This window comes from Podarcis erhardii, assembly GCF_964252035.2.
Source record: "Podarcis erhardii genome assembly, chromosome: 13".
NCBI lineage: Eukaryota > Metazoa > Chordata > Lepidosauria > Squamata > Lacertidae > Podarcis > Podarcis erhardii.
The window spans coordinates 2,443,287-2,463,347 of NC_138502.1; the positions used below are offsets into that span (position 1 = coordinate 2,443,287).

A 20,061-nucleotide genomic window follows, 5' to 3' on the forward strand; every position below is an offset into this window, starting at 1 on the left:
TTTTGCAGGGAGTTTATAGACAATGTGGGCTATTTAATGAGCATTCGTTTTCATTTGCATCAGAGCAAGTGTTATCCCACAATTTCCAATGCATCTCTCCTTCACTTTCCTTATCGCAATAAGTCCGCTCTTTGGGGGGAAAGCAAGTTTGTTGCACAAGAGGACTAGCCCACTTTCACCGTGCAGCCTGAAATTGCTGAGATGAATCCCACGTGGGACTAACGGCCACCTGGAAGTGCCTTAGAAAAAGACTCACTGTCTCCAGCCCAGTCAGCACCCTCCCTACAAAAAAAGCTTCCCCCAAAGCCATTGGTACCTTAGCCGGCCATCCTGTGCTGCTGCCCCACCAGGGATGATCTTAGTGATGAAGATGCTGGGGTCATCGCCAACATGGGGGTTGTCAGTACCACCGGCGATGCTGAATCCCAAACCGGAGTTACCCTGGAGGAAAAAGTCATGCCCCACCCAAAGGAAGAGGCCAGAATTTAATTAGAGCATGAACAAAGGCCTGGGACCCCCATTTTAAAAAAAATACATACTCTTCCAAATAACCTGTTTATTGTTCGTTCATCCTGATTAAGGCTGCAATCACATAGGCTATTCAATTTCCCTGATGTTTCTTTATGTGTTAATTCCTGCATTATATTTGAGGTTCCACATAACGTAAGAGCCATTTCTAGAAAACCGATAGAATATAATTCCACATTTAATGTTCATTTCCATGTTATCTGATTCCAGAAAAAAAACCCCACAGTTTGCAGCCCACTTAACCCAGAAAGTGGCGGGAGTAAAGTAGTGAAATTTGGGGTGGCATATGGTAGGTACACTGGCATATGGTTCTTTCCTGCTGTTTTCATGGGGTAATCATGGAGAGAAGAGAAGCAGACATGTGCGGAAAGAGTGGGGGAGCAGCGATGCTGCCTAATGACGTTTCTTAGTGTGAATGAAATTTAGCGCGGCATGTTGGTACATTGGTCAAAAAGCCAAAGTCCCATAACACAACAGGTACTAGCATTATAATCAGGAAAACTAACACAATATTCCCCACATTTGAATGCACCTTAGATGATGCTGGTTATTTAATGAACAGTCACTCCAATTTCTTTGAGGGGAGGTTAAATAATAATAATAATAATAATAATTTTTATTTATATCCCGCCCTCCCCAGCCGAAGCCGGGCTCAGGGCAGCTAACAACAATCAAATAATCAAACAATCAAATAATCACACATTCTAAAAATATTCCATTATAAAAATTAATTAAAATCAAATTAATGGCAACCGATTAAACAAAATTCTGTGCAGGTTGCCAGAGGAAGGAGTCAGGCTGCGCCCTGACCAAAGGCCTGGTGGAACAACTCTGTCTTGCGGAAAAATGTCAAGTCCTGCAGGGCCCTAGTCTCTTGTGACAGAGCGTTCCACCAGATCGGGGCCACGGCCGAGAAGGCCCTGGCTCTAGTTGAGGCCAGCCTAACCTCTCTGAGGCCTGGGACCTTGAGGATGTTATTATTTGCAGACCGTAGGTTTCTCTGTGGGGCATACCAGGAGAGGCGGTCCTGTAGGTACGAGGGTCCTAGGCCGTATAGGGCTTTAAAGGTTAAAACCAGCACCTTAAACCTGATCCTGTACTCCACCGGGAGCCAGTGCAGCTGGTATGATGACGCTGCATCAAAGCAAGGATCACCCACACTTTCCGGTGCCTTTCCCCATCACTTCCATTAATTGCAAAAAAGTCTAATCTTGAGGGGGGGAGGGGAGGAGCAGGTTTGTTGCACAAGACCTCCCAATCAACTGTAACTGTGGATTTATCGTTAAGTGATCAAATCCTTCCTGGAAAAAGTGACCGTCTAGGTTCCCTGGCCTAAGTAAAAAAATACCCACCCACCCAGAATCAACGATGTCTATAAGAATTACCCGCTCTAGAGTTATTTCTTCGTATTCCATTTCTCCTTCCGTTCCATTTACCTGAAAGAGAGGGGACAGAGAGGAATTGTGTTAATGCAGCATGGGGGGGGGGAGCAAACAAAATGGGGATGGGTGTGTGTTCTGGAATATGTTAAAAGTGTGAAAGGTTGTGGGGAGGGGGGAAGAAAAGGAAGAATTCATCCAGTAACTCACATAAGCTGGTGCTTCTAAGGTATCTGTGTTGACAATTACCGGTGGGGAGTTGGCCTAGGAAGAGAAACAGACAGAAAAGAATGATATGGACAACTGTCCCCAAAGCAATATGGTCCCTAAATGTGGTTGTGGGGCTGTTTCACACAGGTAGGAGAGGCCGTAGGTAGCAAATTGGGGGTCGAGGCCGAAGCTCCCAAAACCCTCAAACTGCCTTTTGCTTGGCTTGCAGACAGCAGAAGCCCTTGGTGAGACTTTGAAACCACACCCCAAAGATGGCTGTTATCGCCGAAGGTTTTAAGCTGAAAGATGAACCTTCTTCCCCTGCCCCTAAATTTGTGCTCTTTCTTCCACACCACTGTGGTTTGGCAAAACTCCTGGGTCATTTCAGTGCGGCTTAGGGAAGGAGAATGGGTTTTGCTGGCAGACATGAAGAACTTGCATGACTGTTCTCAGCCAGAATAGCTTGCCGTGGATTTTTAGAAATCCCTTTAAACTCCTTCCGCCCTGCTAGCATATGAAAACCCCAAATAAGCCAAGCAGCACCCGAACATTTTCTGTATGGATAACCAAATCCACTTTGAATTAGACTGAAAAATTGAGTTCCACCAACACCACACACACCAACACACTTTCCACCCTCACTGTCTCATGTCCGTATATTTTAATGCATAGATAACAGCAGAAAATGTAGGGGCTACAATTGTGCATTTAAGGACAGCTAGCTGGATGAGCTGGGGTGAAACCGAGGTCACCAGATATCTGGTGAAAAGAGACCCAAAATCCACAAATCACCATTTCAAATTGTGGCATTAGAGGGCAGTGTGCTTCTAGGAGAAGACTGGCTTACCTCCTGGCTCTGAAAAGGGTATTTTGACCCCCCAATCCAGGAGTGTTAAAATGCCCAAGAAGCACCCAACCTCTCTCTCCCACCCCCATCCTCTTTCATTCTCTTTTGCTCTCTCCCCACCACCCAAAGAATGATTCCTCCACCTCCACTGTCCGCTGCTGACTACGGTAACCACGGCAATGCCATGGAAACACCATCTGCCTCAGGGGGAGAAGGTTACTGTGGCAACACGGGTTTCGCCATAGTTCAGGATGTTCTGGGGTGGGACTAGCACCCACCCCAATCAACCCCACACCCCATTCCTAGTGGTGGGAAGGTGGGGTGGGTGTTTATTCATAGGGGATATTTGAAGTAACGTGTTTCCTTGGCCTTTACGCATCAGAACAACTCCACTTGAGGCTGCATAGCACAACCGCTTGCATTTAAAAAATCAAGAAATATATTTAAGATTGGCAGGGGGTGGAGAAACCAATTTTGGGGGTGAACATGGGGTTTATTGTTATTATGGTCTACATTTACAGAGAGAGGAAATAGCTAAGGCTTTTAATAACAGCATCCAATTTTTATATATAGATTTCATCGCCAGCTCTAGGCTAGGGGTTGTAGGATGGGCTGTCCTCCAATTTGATTGCCAGGGGTGTGTTTGTGTGTGGAGGGAGAGAATCCCAGAGCAAAAGTTTCATTGCACAGCTGATCAGGTGCATGCCTGAAATTCAAGAAAGATGCAATGAGAGTCTTCCCGACGATTTCGTTTCCGCAATTTGTGGAGATCAGGATGGGTGTGGTAGTGTCTGCGCTGAGGACCAGCAGAAGATTTAAGAAGAGCAGAGACGCCCTCGTGATCCCTTCGCAGTCGCCAAAAGGCACTCAGCATCTGATCCTAGGGACACTTATACATTGCCACCATGACTGACAGCCACTGTGAAACCCTTAGCAAGACCTTATGAAGCTGTGGTATGCACAAGGCAAACACATGACTAAGATTGATTTATTTACTCACCGTGAGAGCTAGAAACTTATTTGAATGTAAAAACCACACCCACAGAACTCGGAGACCCTGAACTTGTAAAAGAGGCTGTTTATGCAACTGGGTATTGCATCCTGGACAGATATCTACATTTTTTAACATGGTTGATGTTGGTTTGCTTTTTAGGGTGCCCTAAAAGCTGACCCCCCCCCAAAAAAAACCACACAAATGGGGCCAGAACTGCAGTACCGCAAAGACCACCTCTTCTTGTGATGATCACCTGAGGCCCTTCTTTGGGTGCCTCCCCCACAAGAGGAATCACAAGGGTGGGAGCAAAGGAACTGGCCTTTTATGCAGTGGCTCCCTGTTTGCCTTCATTACATATCTTTAGGCACCAAGCGAAAACATTTCTCTCCAACCAGATAAATGTTTGGCTGATTAACATTCTATGGCCTTCCAACTGTGCCTGTGGGAGGGGGGTATTGGTTTGTTTTGCTTTTGTTTCATTATGTATTTTGCATTTTATATTGTGAACCACCCTCTGATCTTCAGATGAAGGGCGGTAAACTAATAATAATAATAATAATAATAATAATAATAATAATAATAATATGCCCTGTGACTAGTTGCAAATGGGAGAAAGGATCAAGGCTGTTCCACTGCAGCAATTGTTTATTTTTATTCCATTCCTCCTTATGTGTCCCAGCTGCTCCAAAAAGCCTGAAATATTCAACTCAGTGTGTGTGTGGGGGGGGGGGTGTAAGGGCAAGATGAGCAGCTGAGGGAAAGAGGATGGGCAAAGTCCGGGGGCTAGGGATGGCAAAGCCACTCACCTGTCCTAGGTTCAAGCCCTCCTCTTCTAAGGCCTGGCTCCCTAAACTGAAGCTTCTCAATCTAAAAAGATGACAGGCTCTCTCCTCTCTCCATCAGTCAAACAACGCTTGCCCTTTTGCTGGCTCAGGTCCTCCCCCCCCCCCCACCGCTGACTGCCAGTTCTCTTCCTCCACGCTTGACTGCAATCGGGTTTCCCTGGCACATTTTAATCTCAGGCTCTTCAAATTTTCATGACCCCCAATGCTCAGCCAGCAAGGCATCCTGGGAAACGGGCACGTTTAACTCAGAGGCGCATGCTCGCACGTGTACACACACACACACACCACACACACCACTCACACACACATTGCTCTCTCACCCTAAACCCCCACTTCTCACAAATTTCCTGGGGAGACCCTCCATTCATCCTCCAGGCAAGCAATGAGGGCATCTGCAGGAATTTTTCTTGCGGGTGGGACAGGAAGTATATACCAGTTATATATAACTAGCATCAGAGAACAGGTCTATAGTTTCTTGTATACGTACTGATCAATGGGGTAGACAAAGCCTGAGCCCAGAAGGACACACCAAGTTGGTTTACACCTTGGTTTTTTCCACCAGCAGCTGAGGAAAAACATCCACCCTACTTCCCCCCCCCCCTGGATCCCTTCACTCCCTCCAGCCCTTAATTAATTGCATTGCTGCTACAAATCAACAATTAATCACACTGCTGGTGCAATCAGCTTCACAGCATGCCCTCCCTGGGGAAAGAAAAATAAAACTTTAAAAACCCAGTCTGTCAGGATACGGGTGCCAGACTACACTGCAAGGTTATTGTACATTACTCCAAGTCTGTCCTTGTTGTTGCTGTCCCCACCCAGCAAAATGGGTGCAACATACAGGCTGACTGTGCTAGACTCAGGTACCATTCAGCCCTGCCCTCTGCAATAATGGTGTGATAACGATGGATAGAATCATAGAATCCTAGAATCCTAGAGTTGGAAGAGACCCCAAGGGCCATCGAGTCCAACCCCCTGCCAAGCAGGAAACACCATCAGAGCACTCCTGACATATGCTTGTCAAGCCTCTGCTTAAAGACCTCCAAAGAAGGAGACTCCACCACACTCCTGGGCAGCAAATTCCACTGGCAAACAGCTCTTACTGTCAGGAAGTTCTTCCTGATGTTTAGGTGGAATCTTCTTTCTTGTAGTTTGGATCCATTGCTCCGTGTTTTTACATGTTTTCAAACCTGGGGGGTGGGGTTGCCATATGGGTGGGCGGGGTGTTATGAAGTAAGACCTGGAACCAACTCCTGTCCTTGTGGCTATCTTTCTATCTGTTGTTTTTGTGAAGACTGCAGCTGCATGAATTCTTGGATTTCTGAATGGTTTTAAATGAAACAGAAATCACCTCTCCACCAGAGGGAAGAAGGTGGGGGGAAAGCTTGGGAAATGAACCATGAAGCTGATGGGGTGCATCACTTTTAACCTTCTTTTTGACTAATGGGCTAGCTCTGGCTTTCCTAAATGTCAGTCACTGTTATGACTTGCATTGCTGGTTAAGCACTATAAGGTGGGGGGTGGGCCAGTTTCTCACAATGCACTTGGGCAGAATGGCACTTTCACATTTTGCAAAGACCTAGAGGTTGAAAGGGCCTGGGGGAAAGACATTTAGCAGGGCAGGGGAATAATAAGGAACTATGAACCTCAAAAATAATGGTCCTGGGCATGTACAGAGCGCAGTTTCCTTACCAGTGAGGAATCTCTTCACTGAATAAGAGGATTCCACAGCACACCAGCATTCTGCGGCAAGGCTTCTTTTTATTGCCTATTGCTAAAATATTCACTTGATTTACTTCCTTGTTATGATTCCTAGTAATGGTGACTGGTGATTTCTAAATACTGATTATTTCTTTACTTTATGTCATTTACATTCCTGCAAATTTGGGTTGGGGTCAGTGGCAATTTTATAAGATTATCAACAAACGCAGATGTTTGAGAAACCCAGACCTAAACCAAAAGAGTCCTGGCTGCTGGTTCACTTGCATCCCGAACTGCTTACACCCCACCCCTTGCCCAGGGAATTCAGGATCCAGGCCCCATCACCCTTTCCCCATTGGACTGCTTTCTGCGGAACAGAAGCTTCTGTCAAAGAAGAGAAAATATAGATTTTTTAAAAATAAAATAAAATAAGGAAGAGGCAATTCTTTTTAAAATTATTTGCTCCAAGTGGAGAGTGAAGCTTAGTGAGTTGATGAGGAAAGAATAGGTGGTCACTGAGAGCAGACCCCCTGGGTTTTCTCCCCACCTTGAGGAGAGGTGGAACCAGGTGGGGGAATCTGAAGCCAGTTGAAATTATTAGGGTGTTGCAGGCTAGATGTAAGGAATTCCGGGGCCCTGGGCTCCTGGGGCCCTGAGGGAAGGAAAGGGGCTGCGTCTAGCAGGTGAGGGCAGAGAGGATGCCAGGAGGTCTGGGTCCCCTTGGGGCCTGTGGCATTACAGGAGGAGTGGGAGGAAGGAGGGGGGAAACTTCTTGTACTGTGGGCTCTGCCAGGTTGGCAGCTGCATGTGGGTGGCTGGGTAGAGGGAACTGTGTGGGAGAAGGCTTGTGGAAGAGCTGGAAATGTTCACACACGTGTGTGTGTGTGTGTGTGTGTGTGTGTGGTGTGATCTTTGCATGTGTTTGTCTCAGAACATTAATGGCGTGCATGTGCATGAATCTGTGAGTGTGAGAAGAGGGGGAGAGGGAGAGAGAGAGAGAGAGAGAGAGAGAGAGAGAGAGAGAGAGAGAGAGAGACTATGGCATGGGGTTGAGCACAGTGGTGCATGTTTGCAACGAGAGTCTGTGCTGGAGAGGGCAACGTGTGCATTTAGCTGCAGCTTGCTCGATTTGTATATAAGTGAGAGAGAGAGAGAGAGAGAGGGAGGGGGGGCTGTATTCAGCAGTGCAGTTAGGTAATTTTAGACTTAATGGTACATAGGAAACTGCCTTGTGTGGAGTCAGACCATTGGAGTCCATCTAGCCTACACTGAGTGGCAAAGTCTCTCCAGAATTTCACACAGGAGCTTCTCCAACCCATACCCAAAGATGATGATGATAAAAATGCTTTTATTATTTGTCCCTTACCCATCTTACCAGGTTGCCCAGCCACTCTGGGCAGCTTCCAACATATATAAAAACATAATGAAACATTAATCATTTTTTAAACACTTCCTGAATATGCCATCAAGATTGAACTTGGGACCCCTTGCATGCCGGGCAGATGCTCTACCACTGAGCTAAGGCGCTTCCCCTCCGCTTGCTTTAATGACTACAGAACATGACTAGTGAAGCTTGAGACAGACCATCTAGTCAATCAAGTTCAGAACTGTCTGCACTGACTGGCAGCAACTCTCCAGGATTTCAGGTGGGGAACATTCCCAGCCTAACCCGGGATGCTAGCAATCAAACCTTGGATCCACTGCATGCAAAACTGAGGCACCACCTCCTTTAGATGATGATATGTAGTAACTTCAACATGTGATATGGAAACCCTCACTGCTCATTCTGCTCCATGGGGCCCTGTGGCATTAGGCCACCATGTGCATTTACATGACAAGACGTCTGCATTTCCGCTATGTTTAATTTCCTCCAAGAAGCTCAACCGTGGCAAACACGGTTCTCATTTTACCCTCACAACTGTCCTGTGAGGTAGGCTGAACTGAGAGGCAGTGACTGGCCCAAGGTCACCCAGGGAGCTTCATGTGGCTGAATGGGGGATTTGAACCCTTGTCTCCTAGGTCCTGGTCTGATAGCGCACTAACCGCTACACCACAGTGGCCCACATTGAAATGTATGTCACGCAGCAAGTATGTCTGATCACCTATGTCATGAAATGGGGGTTAGCTACAAAATGCAGCGAGCTCCCCAATCAAGCTGGAGAATCTGGCACAGGGAACAGAGCTCTTTATCTTTGAAATCACAGGTTTCTTTTTTTAAAAAAGCAAGTTCCTAGCCCCTAAGAATAGGTTTCTTTGCTACATCTGAAAACTTGGGGGCTGAGGAGGATGGGGGGGGGGCTGAGAAAACTTCAGCACCTTGGATAGCGCTTTGCTCCTTCCCATGAACTGCAGTAATAGAATAAATTATGCACAAACATGCAAACACAGACTTAATCGGCATACATTATACAGGACATTTAGCTGTGAATGGCGCAGAATAGCGCAGAGATGGAATATATGCAATCTTGGATACCAGGGTACTGCTGATGTTGAACTGTCTACAGTGTGGGTTCAGGAAAGCAGACATCTAAACAGACACAAACAATCCACATGCAAAACCAGGAGACATGTAAGCCACAAACAGGAAGCCCACAGATGTTTGGCTCATACAAGGAGCATGCAAACGGCACAGATCCTCAAGCAAAGCACGGCCCGCAGGGCACTGAACATGAAATACACATCGCCTGTAAATTACTGCAACCAGGCAACAACACAGCGCACACTTACTCCTAAGAAGAGTTGCGGTGCTGCACAAGAGGCCACGTCTCCCTGCTCCACACCAGCACACAATCAGTGACGCACACTGCACCAGCACAGCACACTGGGCCACAAGGTGCACTACAAAAGCATGGCCCTGAGAACGAGAGGCATTGTGTGGCTCCCCGACCAACAGCTGCAAAGAGGCTGAGCGCACAAGAGGCTAAGAACGCCCACACACACAGTCCCAAGGAACGCCGGCCATGCCACAGGAAGCCGCGGGCACAGAGCTGAACAAACATGGTGCAGATATCAGACGAAGATGGCGTCAACACAAGGACACCTAGGTCTCCAAAGCTCTGTCTGTGTACAGGAATCTTGTGCATCCCTAAGTCACACACACCTGCGAGGCCTATGATGCAAATCTTATATCAACCTTCACTGCCACCCAGCTTTTTTGGGGACTATGAATCCCATCAGCCCTGGCCAGCACAGTTTGAAGATGTGTTTTCATGAATCTCAGGGTGAGGAGAGAGATGAGCTATGCTAGATATTATGTGTAAGAGGCTGTGCTGGGTGTCACATGTAGGCCAAGACTAGGGAGTGCAAAGCATACTAGTACTGCTCTTCAGATGTTGCTAGATTACAACTCCCATCACCCCTGATTATCCCTGCTGCAGAGTGACAAAAGAAGGGCTAAAGGGCATTTAAGGCAACCTGCTGGCTGAAGCTGATGGGACTTGTGGTCCAAAGCAACAGGAGAATGCTGCCTCAAGCAAATAATAAAAATAAAATCAGTTTGGTCTAGATCCTCCAGAAGAGATAAACCTGTATCTAATTAATACCACTTTCAACCTGCAAATGGGGAGTTTCACAACTGAATATTCCTCTGTACAGAAAGTTCCTGCTGTGTAAAGGTAACTAGCATCTTAGGGAAAGGCTATGCTGGAATACATTTCCCTGACATGCTAAGCTTCTGCATGCAGGGATTTGCTGGCAAGTTTTTTTTTTTACACAGAGGTGTTCAGCTGCATGTGAGATGCCGCAGGCCGCATACAGTTTAACCATCTCCCTGAAAACTAGAAGCTTAGATGCAGCACTCTCTGCAGCTCACAGATGCGCCTGCATGCGCACACACAGATATATATAATTGGAGGATGCACCAGCACAAGATAACCAGCATCTTAGGGAAGGGCTAGGCTGGAACACTTCTCCCTGACACACTAAGTTTCTACATGCGAGGATTTGCTGTTATTTGTTTACACAGCGAAGTTTTCTACTGTGTTTGAGATGCCACTGGTGGCACACAGGTTAACCACACACACACAAAGATATACCAGGAAGGTGCACCAGCACAACACACAGATGGTACACGCATATATTATAGTTCAATTACACCAACAGCTTAAAAGTACCAGAAGAGAAAAGAGATTTAATGCCTCTTAATGCAGACCACAGGAGCTAATCATGATGAAGTCAGTATTGAGGTCAGCGGTGGGTGAAGGAAACCCCTTTATGTAAAAAAAAAAAAAAACCTGCCCAAGGAACTGATAAAAAGCCATATAGCTACCCCTGGCAGCTACCTTCAGCTGACCAGAACCATTAACCATTCTACGGTCAATACCCACAGCCTTTAATCCTCACATTCAATTTCTCTTTTTTAAAAAAATGAAAGTAGGTAAAAGCCAGCCAGAAATCCCTTCTCACCTGTACATTCCTGAAGATGGACGGGAAGCTCTGCAGCTTCACAGGAGAAAAAGCATTCTGAACATGCTCAGAAGTATCCTACTGTGCAATCCCATTTTCTAGGGCTTTCATTTTAAAACCAGGGCAGGCAGGAAGAGAGCAAACAGGGGGAATCAGGGCTGCAAGGGCTGCCATGCGGAAGGAAAGCTGACCATGTGGAGATCAGGGGCAGGGCGGCCGACACCCTTCCCCCCATGTGGCTGTGCTTTTTGGGCCACGGAGAGGCCCAGATTTTAAGGAGTTACATCACTCTCGCTGCATCCAAGGTCGGAGAAGAAAACTCAAGAGGGACCTTTCATTCCCAGCCTCCTCTCCCCGGCTGCACCGCCCTCTAGAAACACCGCCCCCTGGATCTCCTGGGGGTGTATTTTTAAAAAGTCTTTCTGCCCGCAACCCACTTTTCCCTTCTTTCTGAGAGGAGAACAGCAGGGAGGGGTGGGGAGGCAGTAAATCCGCTTCGCTCCAAACGGAGCCTTGGCATGAATTATTTACAGCTGCTAATGAGGGCTGCCTTGTTCTGTTCTGAAGACATGACAAGTTTCATTTCATTTCATTAACTTTCTTTTTTTTATGGTAGCCTCCTCACCCCCTCTCTGGTTACCCCTCCACCCACCCGTCTATGCCAGCAGCAGCAGCTGCATCAAAACCTTTGTATAAAACGGCTACCTCCACCCCAGAGGAGACCTGCCTGGCAGCTGCAGATTCTCTTACGAGGATCCAACGTAAAGTGGATTGGGAAAGGGCTTTTTTCTCGTTTTCTCCCGGCACTAGAACTTGTGGACATCCAACGAGGCTGAACGCTGGAAGGTTTGGGACAGATCTTCGTGCAAAGCAGGGTAAAAACTGTGGAACTCACTCACGCAGGAGGCAGTGGCGGCCCCCAACCTGGATGCCTTTAAAAGAGGACTGGACACAAAAGCTCTGCTCTGCTGTCACAGTTGGAGGAAGCAACACTTTTGAATACCAGTTACTGGAAACCACAAGAGGGTTCAAATCCTGCTTCCAGGTTTCCCATGGGCATCTGGTTGGCCAGTGTGAGAACAAGATGGTGGACTAGATGGCCACTGGCCTGATCCAGCAGGCTTATCTTACTGAACAAATGAATCCAAAGCCTTCTGCTCTCACCCCTGAAAGGGGTTGCATATCAGAATTCGAAATAAGCCAGCACTCCAGCACTGACTGTCACTAAGGTTCTAGTTCTCATTAAGACAGCCAGTCAACTTCAGTCTCAGCACCTGGTTCTCGTGATGAGAAGTCCTTGCATGATGGTTCCTTTGTCCCCCAAAAAATAAAAACCAGAAAAATAGGCAGGAATTCTCTCCCTCCCTGCCCAACATAATTATTCTGCGAAGGGACTTTGAGGAGACAGAGGTATAGCCCACACGCAAGTTGACTGTCTCCAAGCAAACTATCATTCATTCATTTGGTCACTTATGCTGCTGTTACTTATCCCACCTTTCCTCCAAGGCGCTTAGGATGGAAAACAGTTCTGCTCCATTTTTATCCTCAAAAACAACCCTGTAAGGTAGGCTAGTAGGGTAAAAGAGAGAGAGAGAGCACACCTGGCCCAAGGTCGCTTTATGGCTGAGTGAGGAATGGAACCTACATCTCCCCAATTCTAGCTCAATACAATCCAGTGTTCCACAACATGGACACCCTTAAGATGTTCACAGACTACAGGCCCCACCAGCCCCAGCCTCAGGGTGGCCAAGGATGATGGGAGTTGAGACCCTTAGAGAGATAGTGAGTTTGTGTCGGAAACACACACAAAATCTTCAGCCTCAACTTCCAGCACTAGGCCCTCATGGCTGCTTTCCTGTTCACAAATGTAACTGATGCAATCTCATGAAAGGTATAAAGTAGGAATAACTGTGATTCATCTCTGAATGGAAGCCCTTCTGAGTCCTGAAGGGTCTCTGGCAGAGAGAGGGGGGAGAGCTATTCCCCATCACCTCCTACTTGATGCTTCTATTATTCAAACAACAACAGCAACCCTGGAGATGCAGGGGATTTTTTTTAGAAAAGCATCTCTTTATTAAGAAAATGGATAAACCATTTGAACTAAAAAGCTCTCCAAACTACGTGCAGATAAAATTATAGGTAAAAATATAGCTGAAACCCACAAACCAGTTAAATATATATAAAGAACTACCACTGTTAAAACAAACAAACAAAATCAATTTATTTATAAAAATGTAAGTAACAGAATCATGTGTCCAGATTAAACCTTGGAATCAGTGTTCAAAACTCCCGTTGTTCTAGGCACATTTTGTGACAGGGAATTTGATTAGAGTGAGCAGTTTCTGAGCTCAGGGTACAGTACTGCTTAAGATTTCAGATTAAAACTGCAGAGTGGAAGGAAAGGAGGACCTTTTTCTGCCTCCCCACTTCCAGCTACTCTCTGAAGAATGGAGAAGAGACCCTCTTCAGAATATTAGGGGGGTGGGCAGGGAAGGACTAGACCAAATGAAAAACGAACATAATATCTTAGCTGCCATTCATTCGTTTTCGGCTTTGTATTCTTGTTATATAAAAAGTGCACCTAGACATTCTGTTGTTGTGCCCATAATCTAGGTTTAAGGTGCCATTGAGCTCCTAGCTTTCATATCCCAGTTTCTAACACTGCTTGGAATATCAGAAGGTGCATTATACAAAGTCAGAACCTCTCATACGCCCAGCTCAGTATTGCGAACTCTCATTGGCAGTAGCTCTTCAGGGTTTCAGACAGGGGACGTTTCCAGCCCATACTTGGAAACACTGCCAGGAGCTGAACCTGGGACCTTCTGCATGCTCAACCACTGAGCTACAGCCCCACCAGCACTGTAAGTGCAAAGCTCTAGGATACCAGTTTAAAAAGACATGGCTTCCTGTGAATATTTCCGGGAGCTGTGGTTTGTTAAGGGTGCTGAGAATTGGTAAAGGTAAAGGGACCCCTGACCATTAGGTCCAGTCACGGCCGACTCTGGGGTTGCGGCGCTCATCTTGCTTTATTGGCCGAGGGAGCCGGCATGCAGCTTCCCGATCATGTGGCCAGCAGGACTAAGCCGCTTCTGGTGAACCAGAGCAGCGCACGGAAACGCCGTTTACCTTCCTGCCGGAGTGGTACCTATTGATCTACTTGCACTTTGACGTGCTTTCCAAGTGCTAGGTTGGCAGGAGCAGGGACTGAGCAACGGGAGCTCACCCCGTCGCGGGGATTCAAACCGCTGACCTTCTGATCAGCAAGTCCTAGGCTCTGTGGTTTAACCCACAGCGCCACCCGCGTCTCCTGAGAATTGGTATGAGACCTCTATTCCCCTCCCAAAGCTACAATCCTCAGCGTTCCCAGGGAAGTGGGATGGACGGTGACGCCACTCTGGGATTTGTAGTTCTGTGAGCGGAACAGGGGTCTCCCAACAACTCCCGGCACCCTTCACAAAGTTTCCAGGATTTTGCGGGGGAAGCCATGACTGTTTAAAGAAGAATGACACTGCTTTAAAGGTATAGTGCAGAAGGGGTCTAAAGTAATAGGAATCTAAGAAGCTGTCTTATACCGAGTCAGACCCTTGGGGTCCATCTAAGGCTGTATAGTCTCCAGAGTCTTGGACAGGGGACATTCATTCACAGCCCACCCAGCAAATGCCAAGAACTGAATCTGCATGCCAGGCAGCTTATCTGCCAGAGTTCTGACCCCTCCTTCCTTCCACATTTCCCCAGTCCTCCGATTGCTCTGCAATTGCCATAGGAGAGGGGAGCATTATCCACATGTCACAACATCAGCACCAGCTCTAAGACTCATAAAGAGAATGCAGGGCTAGCTATATAAAACTGGGTGGGGTGGGGTGAGAGGTTGCATCCCGAACAAGGGTCTCCTGGGTCAAGATGGCTGCATTTTAAAGTGGCATTCAAAGGCACCAATACCCCCCCAAAAAAAACTCTCACAGCTCTCCCTGCACCCCATAAACAAGCAGGTAGACCCCTGAATTCTGCTCAGGTCATGGGCAACAGTTGTGCCAAGGACCAAATTCCTAGCTCCAGCAGGCAAAAGGCCTCCTTTAAGGACGGCTGCCCTTCTCCCCCCACCGCACACACACATCTCCACAGAGCAGGCCTTCCGCAGCTGCGTCCGTCCCCCTGCCAGGCGATGCAGCAATCCCAGGGAAGGTCTGCCAAGGCAAATTGGGGGCCTTTAATCTTCTAAATGCACCCTCCTTCGGGATCCAGAGCCGGCCCTGCCAGCTGGGCATGGAGGGATCTAGAAAAGGCCACGACAACAGGAGGCAATGCAGTTTCCAGAAGGAACATGGTGGTGCTGGCCGCTGCAGTCTTGCTAGGAGCCTTGTGGGGGGGGGGAGCCTAGGGGATAGGGAGGACCTAAATTAAGTTGGGATGGGGACGACACAACTGCCTGTAATTCTGACAGGCAGGGTCAAGCTGGGGCAGCAGAGCCTAGTTTGGGGGGTGGCAACCCAAGGGTGAGTGTAGCACACAGGGATCAGACGCTAGGATTCATTCACTTTTTTTTTTTTAACAACTGCAATGCTTCTACAAAAAGGGAATAGAGGGGAAGGGTGGCTCTTTCTCCCCCCCCCCTTTATTAAAAAGCAAAGCACATAAAAAACAAACCGAACTGATCAGGAACCCAAGTCATGAAAGTCCTTCTTCACTCTCCCATTCATAACTCAGGAAAATTTACAGTATAAACACTGACGCCATCTGTCTATAAAGCTGACGCACAACCTCCCCCCTCCCCTAACGCACTCATATATATACACACACACTGCTTACTTCACATAGATCCCAAAGGGAACTGAAAGGGCTGACAGCCCTCTAATCCTGACCCTCCAATATTCCTGGCCAAAGGACTACTCCCCACCCTCACCCCAAATCATCCAACCCTAGATAATTATCTGGGAGATGACCTGTGCTTTTCCTGGGGGTATCCCTTGCAACCCACCCACATCCAGTCAGACACACATATAAATACCCTGCACCCCAATATTCCGTTGTCCAGATCACAAATTTTCATCTTCTATCCTTTCCAGAAAAATCCCAGTCATGGTTAGTTTATTCACAGACCCTCCCACCCCACTTTGAGTTCCAGATATCTACAGCCCCTCATGACCCACCCCCCCAATGCCCAGGCTATCATGAAGCCCCCTGACCCCACTATTTCACCCCTCTTAATCTCCTTGCATTCCAATTCAGGGACACCCCTCCAACACAGATTTTCCAGAACCCTAAGGCTCTTCTAAGATCCTCAAATGCTGCCCCACTCCTGACTTTTATCTCTTTCCCAGCCATCTTATCCTGCACCCCTGGGAATCCTTGTATCATTTATTAGGTGGGGTGGGGGGTTTAAGGACATCTATGGGTCTGGGCCCAGAGCGGAGAGCCAGATGGGCTGAGAGGAAAAGGACGTTCTGCCTTGTGTCTGTTCCTACCCACCCACGCAGACAGAAAACCATTTGTTTACCACCACTACCCCAAAGCCGCCCCCATCCTACCCCATGGAGCTCAGACCTCCCAGAGAACCCAGGAGTCCGGGTTACCTCCCACTCACTCGCTCTCTTGCAACCCAATCAACCCCAGGAGAGAATAAAATATTCACCTCCCCTCATTAGCCTTAGAGTCCTGGCTCCCTTCCCATAGGCACACCTCCCCCTCAGCCCCCCCCCCAACCCTGGAGTCCTAGGACCCACTATTGCCCCTCTTCACTCTCCTCTGAAGTCCCTAACGTGTCACACCCTGTCTCTCCCCCTTGCGCCTGGAACTCCATTTCCCCCCCAAAAAAGTACCCTGTTCCTTCCTCCAACCAATTTCTTACATTCCCCCACCCCAAACTACCTGGTTTGTACACACCCCCAAAATACAAGCTGCAGCCCTAGTGGCTTTGAACCATGCCCCACTTTTTGACCCCAAACTCCACAGAGACCCCCAACTCCACTCTTTCCCCTCCTCCAGCCCCCTCACTCTTCCTCCCGGCTGCTGATACGCCCCTCCCAAGCAAAACTGAGATTTCTCTCCCTCCCCATGGTTCACCCACCCCACCCACTCCAATGACACAACAGGGGTGCTCCCCCTCCAGCCCACTCCCCCCCCAAACCCCGTACCGTGAGCAGGTGCCTTTGCCTCTTCGCCTTCCGGACGTTGCTAATAAACCTTCGCCCCATTTTCTTGGCATACCACACGGACACAAACATGATGCCCCCTGGGGCGACGCTCCAGAGGGTGGCAGGAGGGTGGAGAAACAGGGAGAATGCCCCCTTCAAGTTCTTTGTATACCTCCCCCAATATTTTCCTAAACTAGCAGAGCAAGACCAAAATATATTTTAGGGGAGGGGAAAGGGGTTTTAAATTCACCAGGCAAATATTAGGGGAAAGGGGGCATTGTTCCCCCCCCCCCCGTGCCCTTTCTCTCGGCTCCCCTCTGCCGGGATGCAGACCCGCCTCTCTCTCTGGATGGGGTGGGGGGCACAAGGTCCCCCTCTGGCAGAAGGAGGTGGAAGGAGCTTAGGACCCTCCCATCCTCACCACCATCATCAGGCCACCCTCACGCTCTCTGCCTCCTTCGCCTGCTCCCCGTCAGGTGGACGGAAAGGATGCAGGGAGGGAAGCCAAACAATCTCCCTCTCTCTGTGTGCTCAATGGGCCAGAAAGAATTCAATGAGAAAGGGGGGGGGGGTGGAGGAGAAGAAAAAAGAGGGAGGGGGAGGAGGAGGGGGAGGGAAGGAAAAGAAAAACAGGTGGAATAGGAAATTTCCACCGAGGGAGGAATAGATCTGGAGGCCAGCGGATGGATGGATGGATGGATGCTGGCAATCCCTCTCCGCTCACCTCTGGGGGGGGGGGACCACCGATGGGCAAGGGGCCCGATCCACCCCGGCGAGAAAGCACTGTTTGCACCCCCTCCCTTCGGGGCTAAAGGCTGTTTGTGACTCCCAGCATCCCTGAGCTTCTCTCTGCACCCCCCCCCTCCACACACACACACTCACGCAGACTGCCTACCCCCTCTCTCCTTCGCTCGCAGCGGAGCGGATGGCGAGGCAGACGGCTGCCCAGATGGAGCCGGGTTCGGGTTCTACGTGCCTGATGGGGCCAAGGAGGCACAGCGGCGAAGAAAGGAGGTTTTTCCCCCTCTGGAAAGGATGGAGTCTGGCTATTCCTGCCTTGCTAGAAGGCAATGATCCCCCGCTCTCTGGTCCCGGGGGGTTGGGCTCAGGTTGGGCTTTTGGAGCGGGGGGAGGGAGGGGAAGCTAGCGGGGCTGGGGGGCTCCATCCCTCTTGAGCATCCTTCATCAGGCAGGCAGAAAACGGGAAAGGGGGAGGCACCTGGACTTCCGGGGTGTGTGTGTGTGTGTGTGTGTGTGTGTGTGTGTGTGTGGAGGGGGGGGGGCGCTGGGGAAGGACGCCAGGACGCCTGGGTTCCCAAGAGAGCAGAGGAGGTTAGGGCAGAGGGGAGTTGGGGGAGATCTGGGAGCTTGGGCTCTTAGGGAAGTGGGGGAGGCATATTATTCTTATTCTAGGAGCAAGGTCTCCTGGATTCTTTGGGAAGGGAGAGCAAAGAGGCGAAAGGGCGAGGAGCAGGAAAAATCCGGGAATCTAGAGGAAGGACGGGGCACAAGGGGTTAACCAAAGAGATGTTCCAGAACCCCGGGCTCCTTGTTTCTCTGGGGCAGGATGGGGTTGGAGAGAGCCCAAGCCCAGGTTTTCTGGATACAAAGTGGAGTTCTGCTTAGATTAGGACAAATGGGGAGGTGTGGGGGAGGGGAAGGGGCAGAACTCCTGAGTTCCGGAACAGAACGAGACCATGCCCTTGGGGAGATGCAGGTGTCAAGAGCAGCCACCAGGTGGCGCCCTTACCACGCTGAAAGGAGGCACTTTGGGGTGCTAAGCGACAATGGGGCTTTTCCTGGAGGCAGGGAGAAAAGGAAGAAGAATAAGGGGCAGAAGGGGAAGGAAGCGGGGAAAAGAAGAGGCCTCCTAGTTATCAGCGAAAGGGTTTTTGCAGGGGCCAGACACCTGCTTAAAAAGTGCAGGGATGGCAGAAACCTCGCCGCAGTGAGCTTTGCACAACCACGGCAGGCTCTCACCGAGCCCCACCGATGCCGAAAAGACGCCGCTAAATATCCCTTGCTCAGGCCTGCAGCACAGCACCCCCCTGGTGGCTCTTTCTCCCTCCTCCTCCTCCTCCCGCCCTCTATCAGCCCTTGGTCTGGCGCTCAGGTTAATTGGATTGGGAGGAGGAGGCTTCTGTCAGGACAGGCCTCTTAGGTCACCTCTCTGATGGGATTAGAGGCACCACGGCAGTCCCCTGCGGAAAGGTGAGGGCGGGTGACCCGATGAGCCCCATGAGATCTGCGCCCACCATGCCACATGCCAGGCCCAGCTTTGTCCCGGGAGGAACTCTCCCCACTCCAAAGAGAAGATGCGTTAGCAACCTTAACAAAATCACAATCCTGCAATTTAGGATAGGGCATGTGTTGAAATAAGTTGTGCAATCAGCTCCAGCCAACAGTTGTGGACACTGTGACTCCGGTGGGGAACCCAGACGTCCAGGACCCCATGTTCCTATAGTCTCTGTAGGCCTCTTGAACGGGTCAAACAAGACAAGGGGTTTCTAAGGCTTAAAGCCAGCTGCAAGGACTAAATCGGGCCAGGGTTACAGTCCTGTGGGGTGGGAGAGGGAATTCACACACACACACACACACAGCCTTTATGTTGTTTCCATGGTTTAAAATGAAAGAAACGATGGAAGCTGATTGGAGTCCATCTGGCTCAGAATTTCCCACTCTGACTGGCAGCAGCAGCTCTCCAGGGTTTCAGATAGGGAATCTCTCCAAGCCCTACCTGGAGATGCTGTCGGGGATTGAACCTGGGTAAAGGTAAAGGGACCCCTGACCATTAGGTCCAGGCGCGGACGACTCTGGGGTTGCGGCGCTCATCTCGCTTTATTGGCTGGGGGAGCCGGCGTCCAGCTTCCCGGTCATGTGGCCAGCATGACTGAGCCGCTTCTGGCAAACCAGAGCAGCGCATGGAAACGCCGTTTACCTTCCCGCCGGAGTGGTACCTATTTATCTACTTGCACTTTGACGTGCTTTCGAACTGCTAGGTTGGCAGGAGCAGGGACCGAGC

At 49.3% G+C, this 20,061-nt stretch overlaps 1 protein-coding gene across 17 annotated transcripts in view; it reads right to left on the minus strand.

The window, feature by feature from the left end:
• DLG4 (discs large MAGUK scaffold protein 4) overlaps positions 1–20,061 on the minus strand; it is a gene marked incomplete at its 5' end in the record, with an annotated part of 134,652 nt that overhangs the window by 23,631 nt on the left and 90,960 nt on the right. For 10 of the 17 annotated variants that reach the window (XM_081835645.1, XM_081835643.1, XM_081835633.1 and 7 more), the window contains 3 exons: positions 317–463; positions 1,912–1,964; positions 2,118–2,171. In XM_081835645.1, the coding sequence (XP_081691771.1) occupies positions 317–463; positions 1,912–1,964; positions 2,118–2,171 (254 nt within the window). Of the gene's footprint in view, positions 1–316; positions 464–1,911; positions 1,965–2,117; positions 2,172–2,964; positions 3,051–17,039; positions 17,877–20,061 lie in introns of those variants that run through there. The other 7 variants (XM_081835635.1, XM_081835632.1, XM_081835642.1 and 4 more) reach the window with 4 other exon arrangements.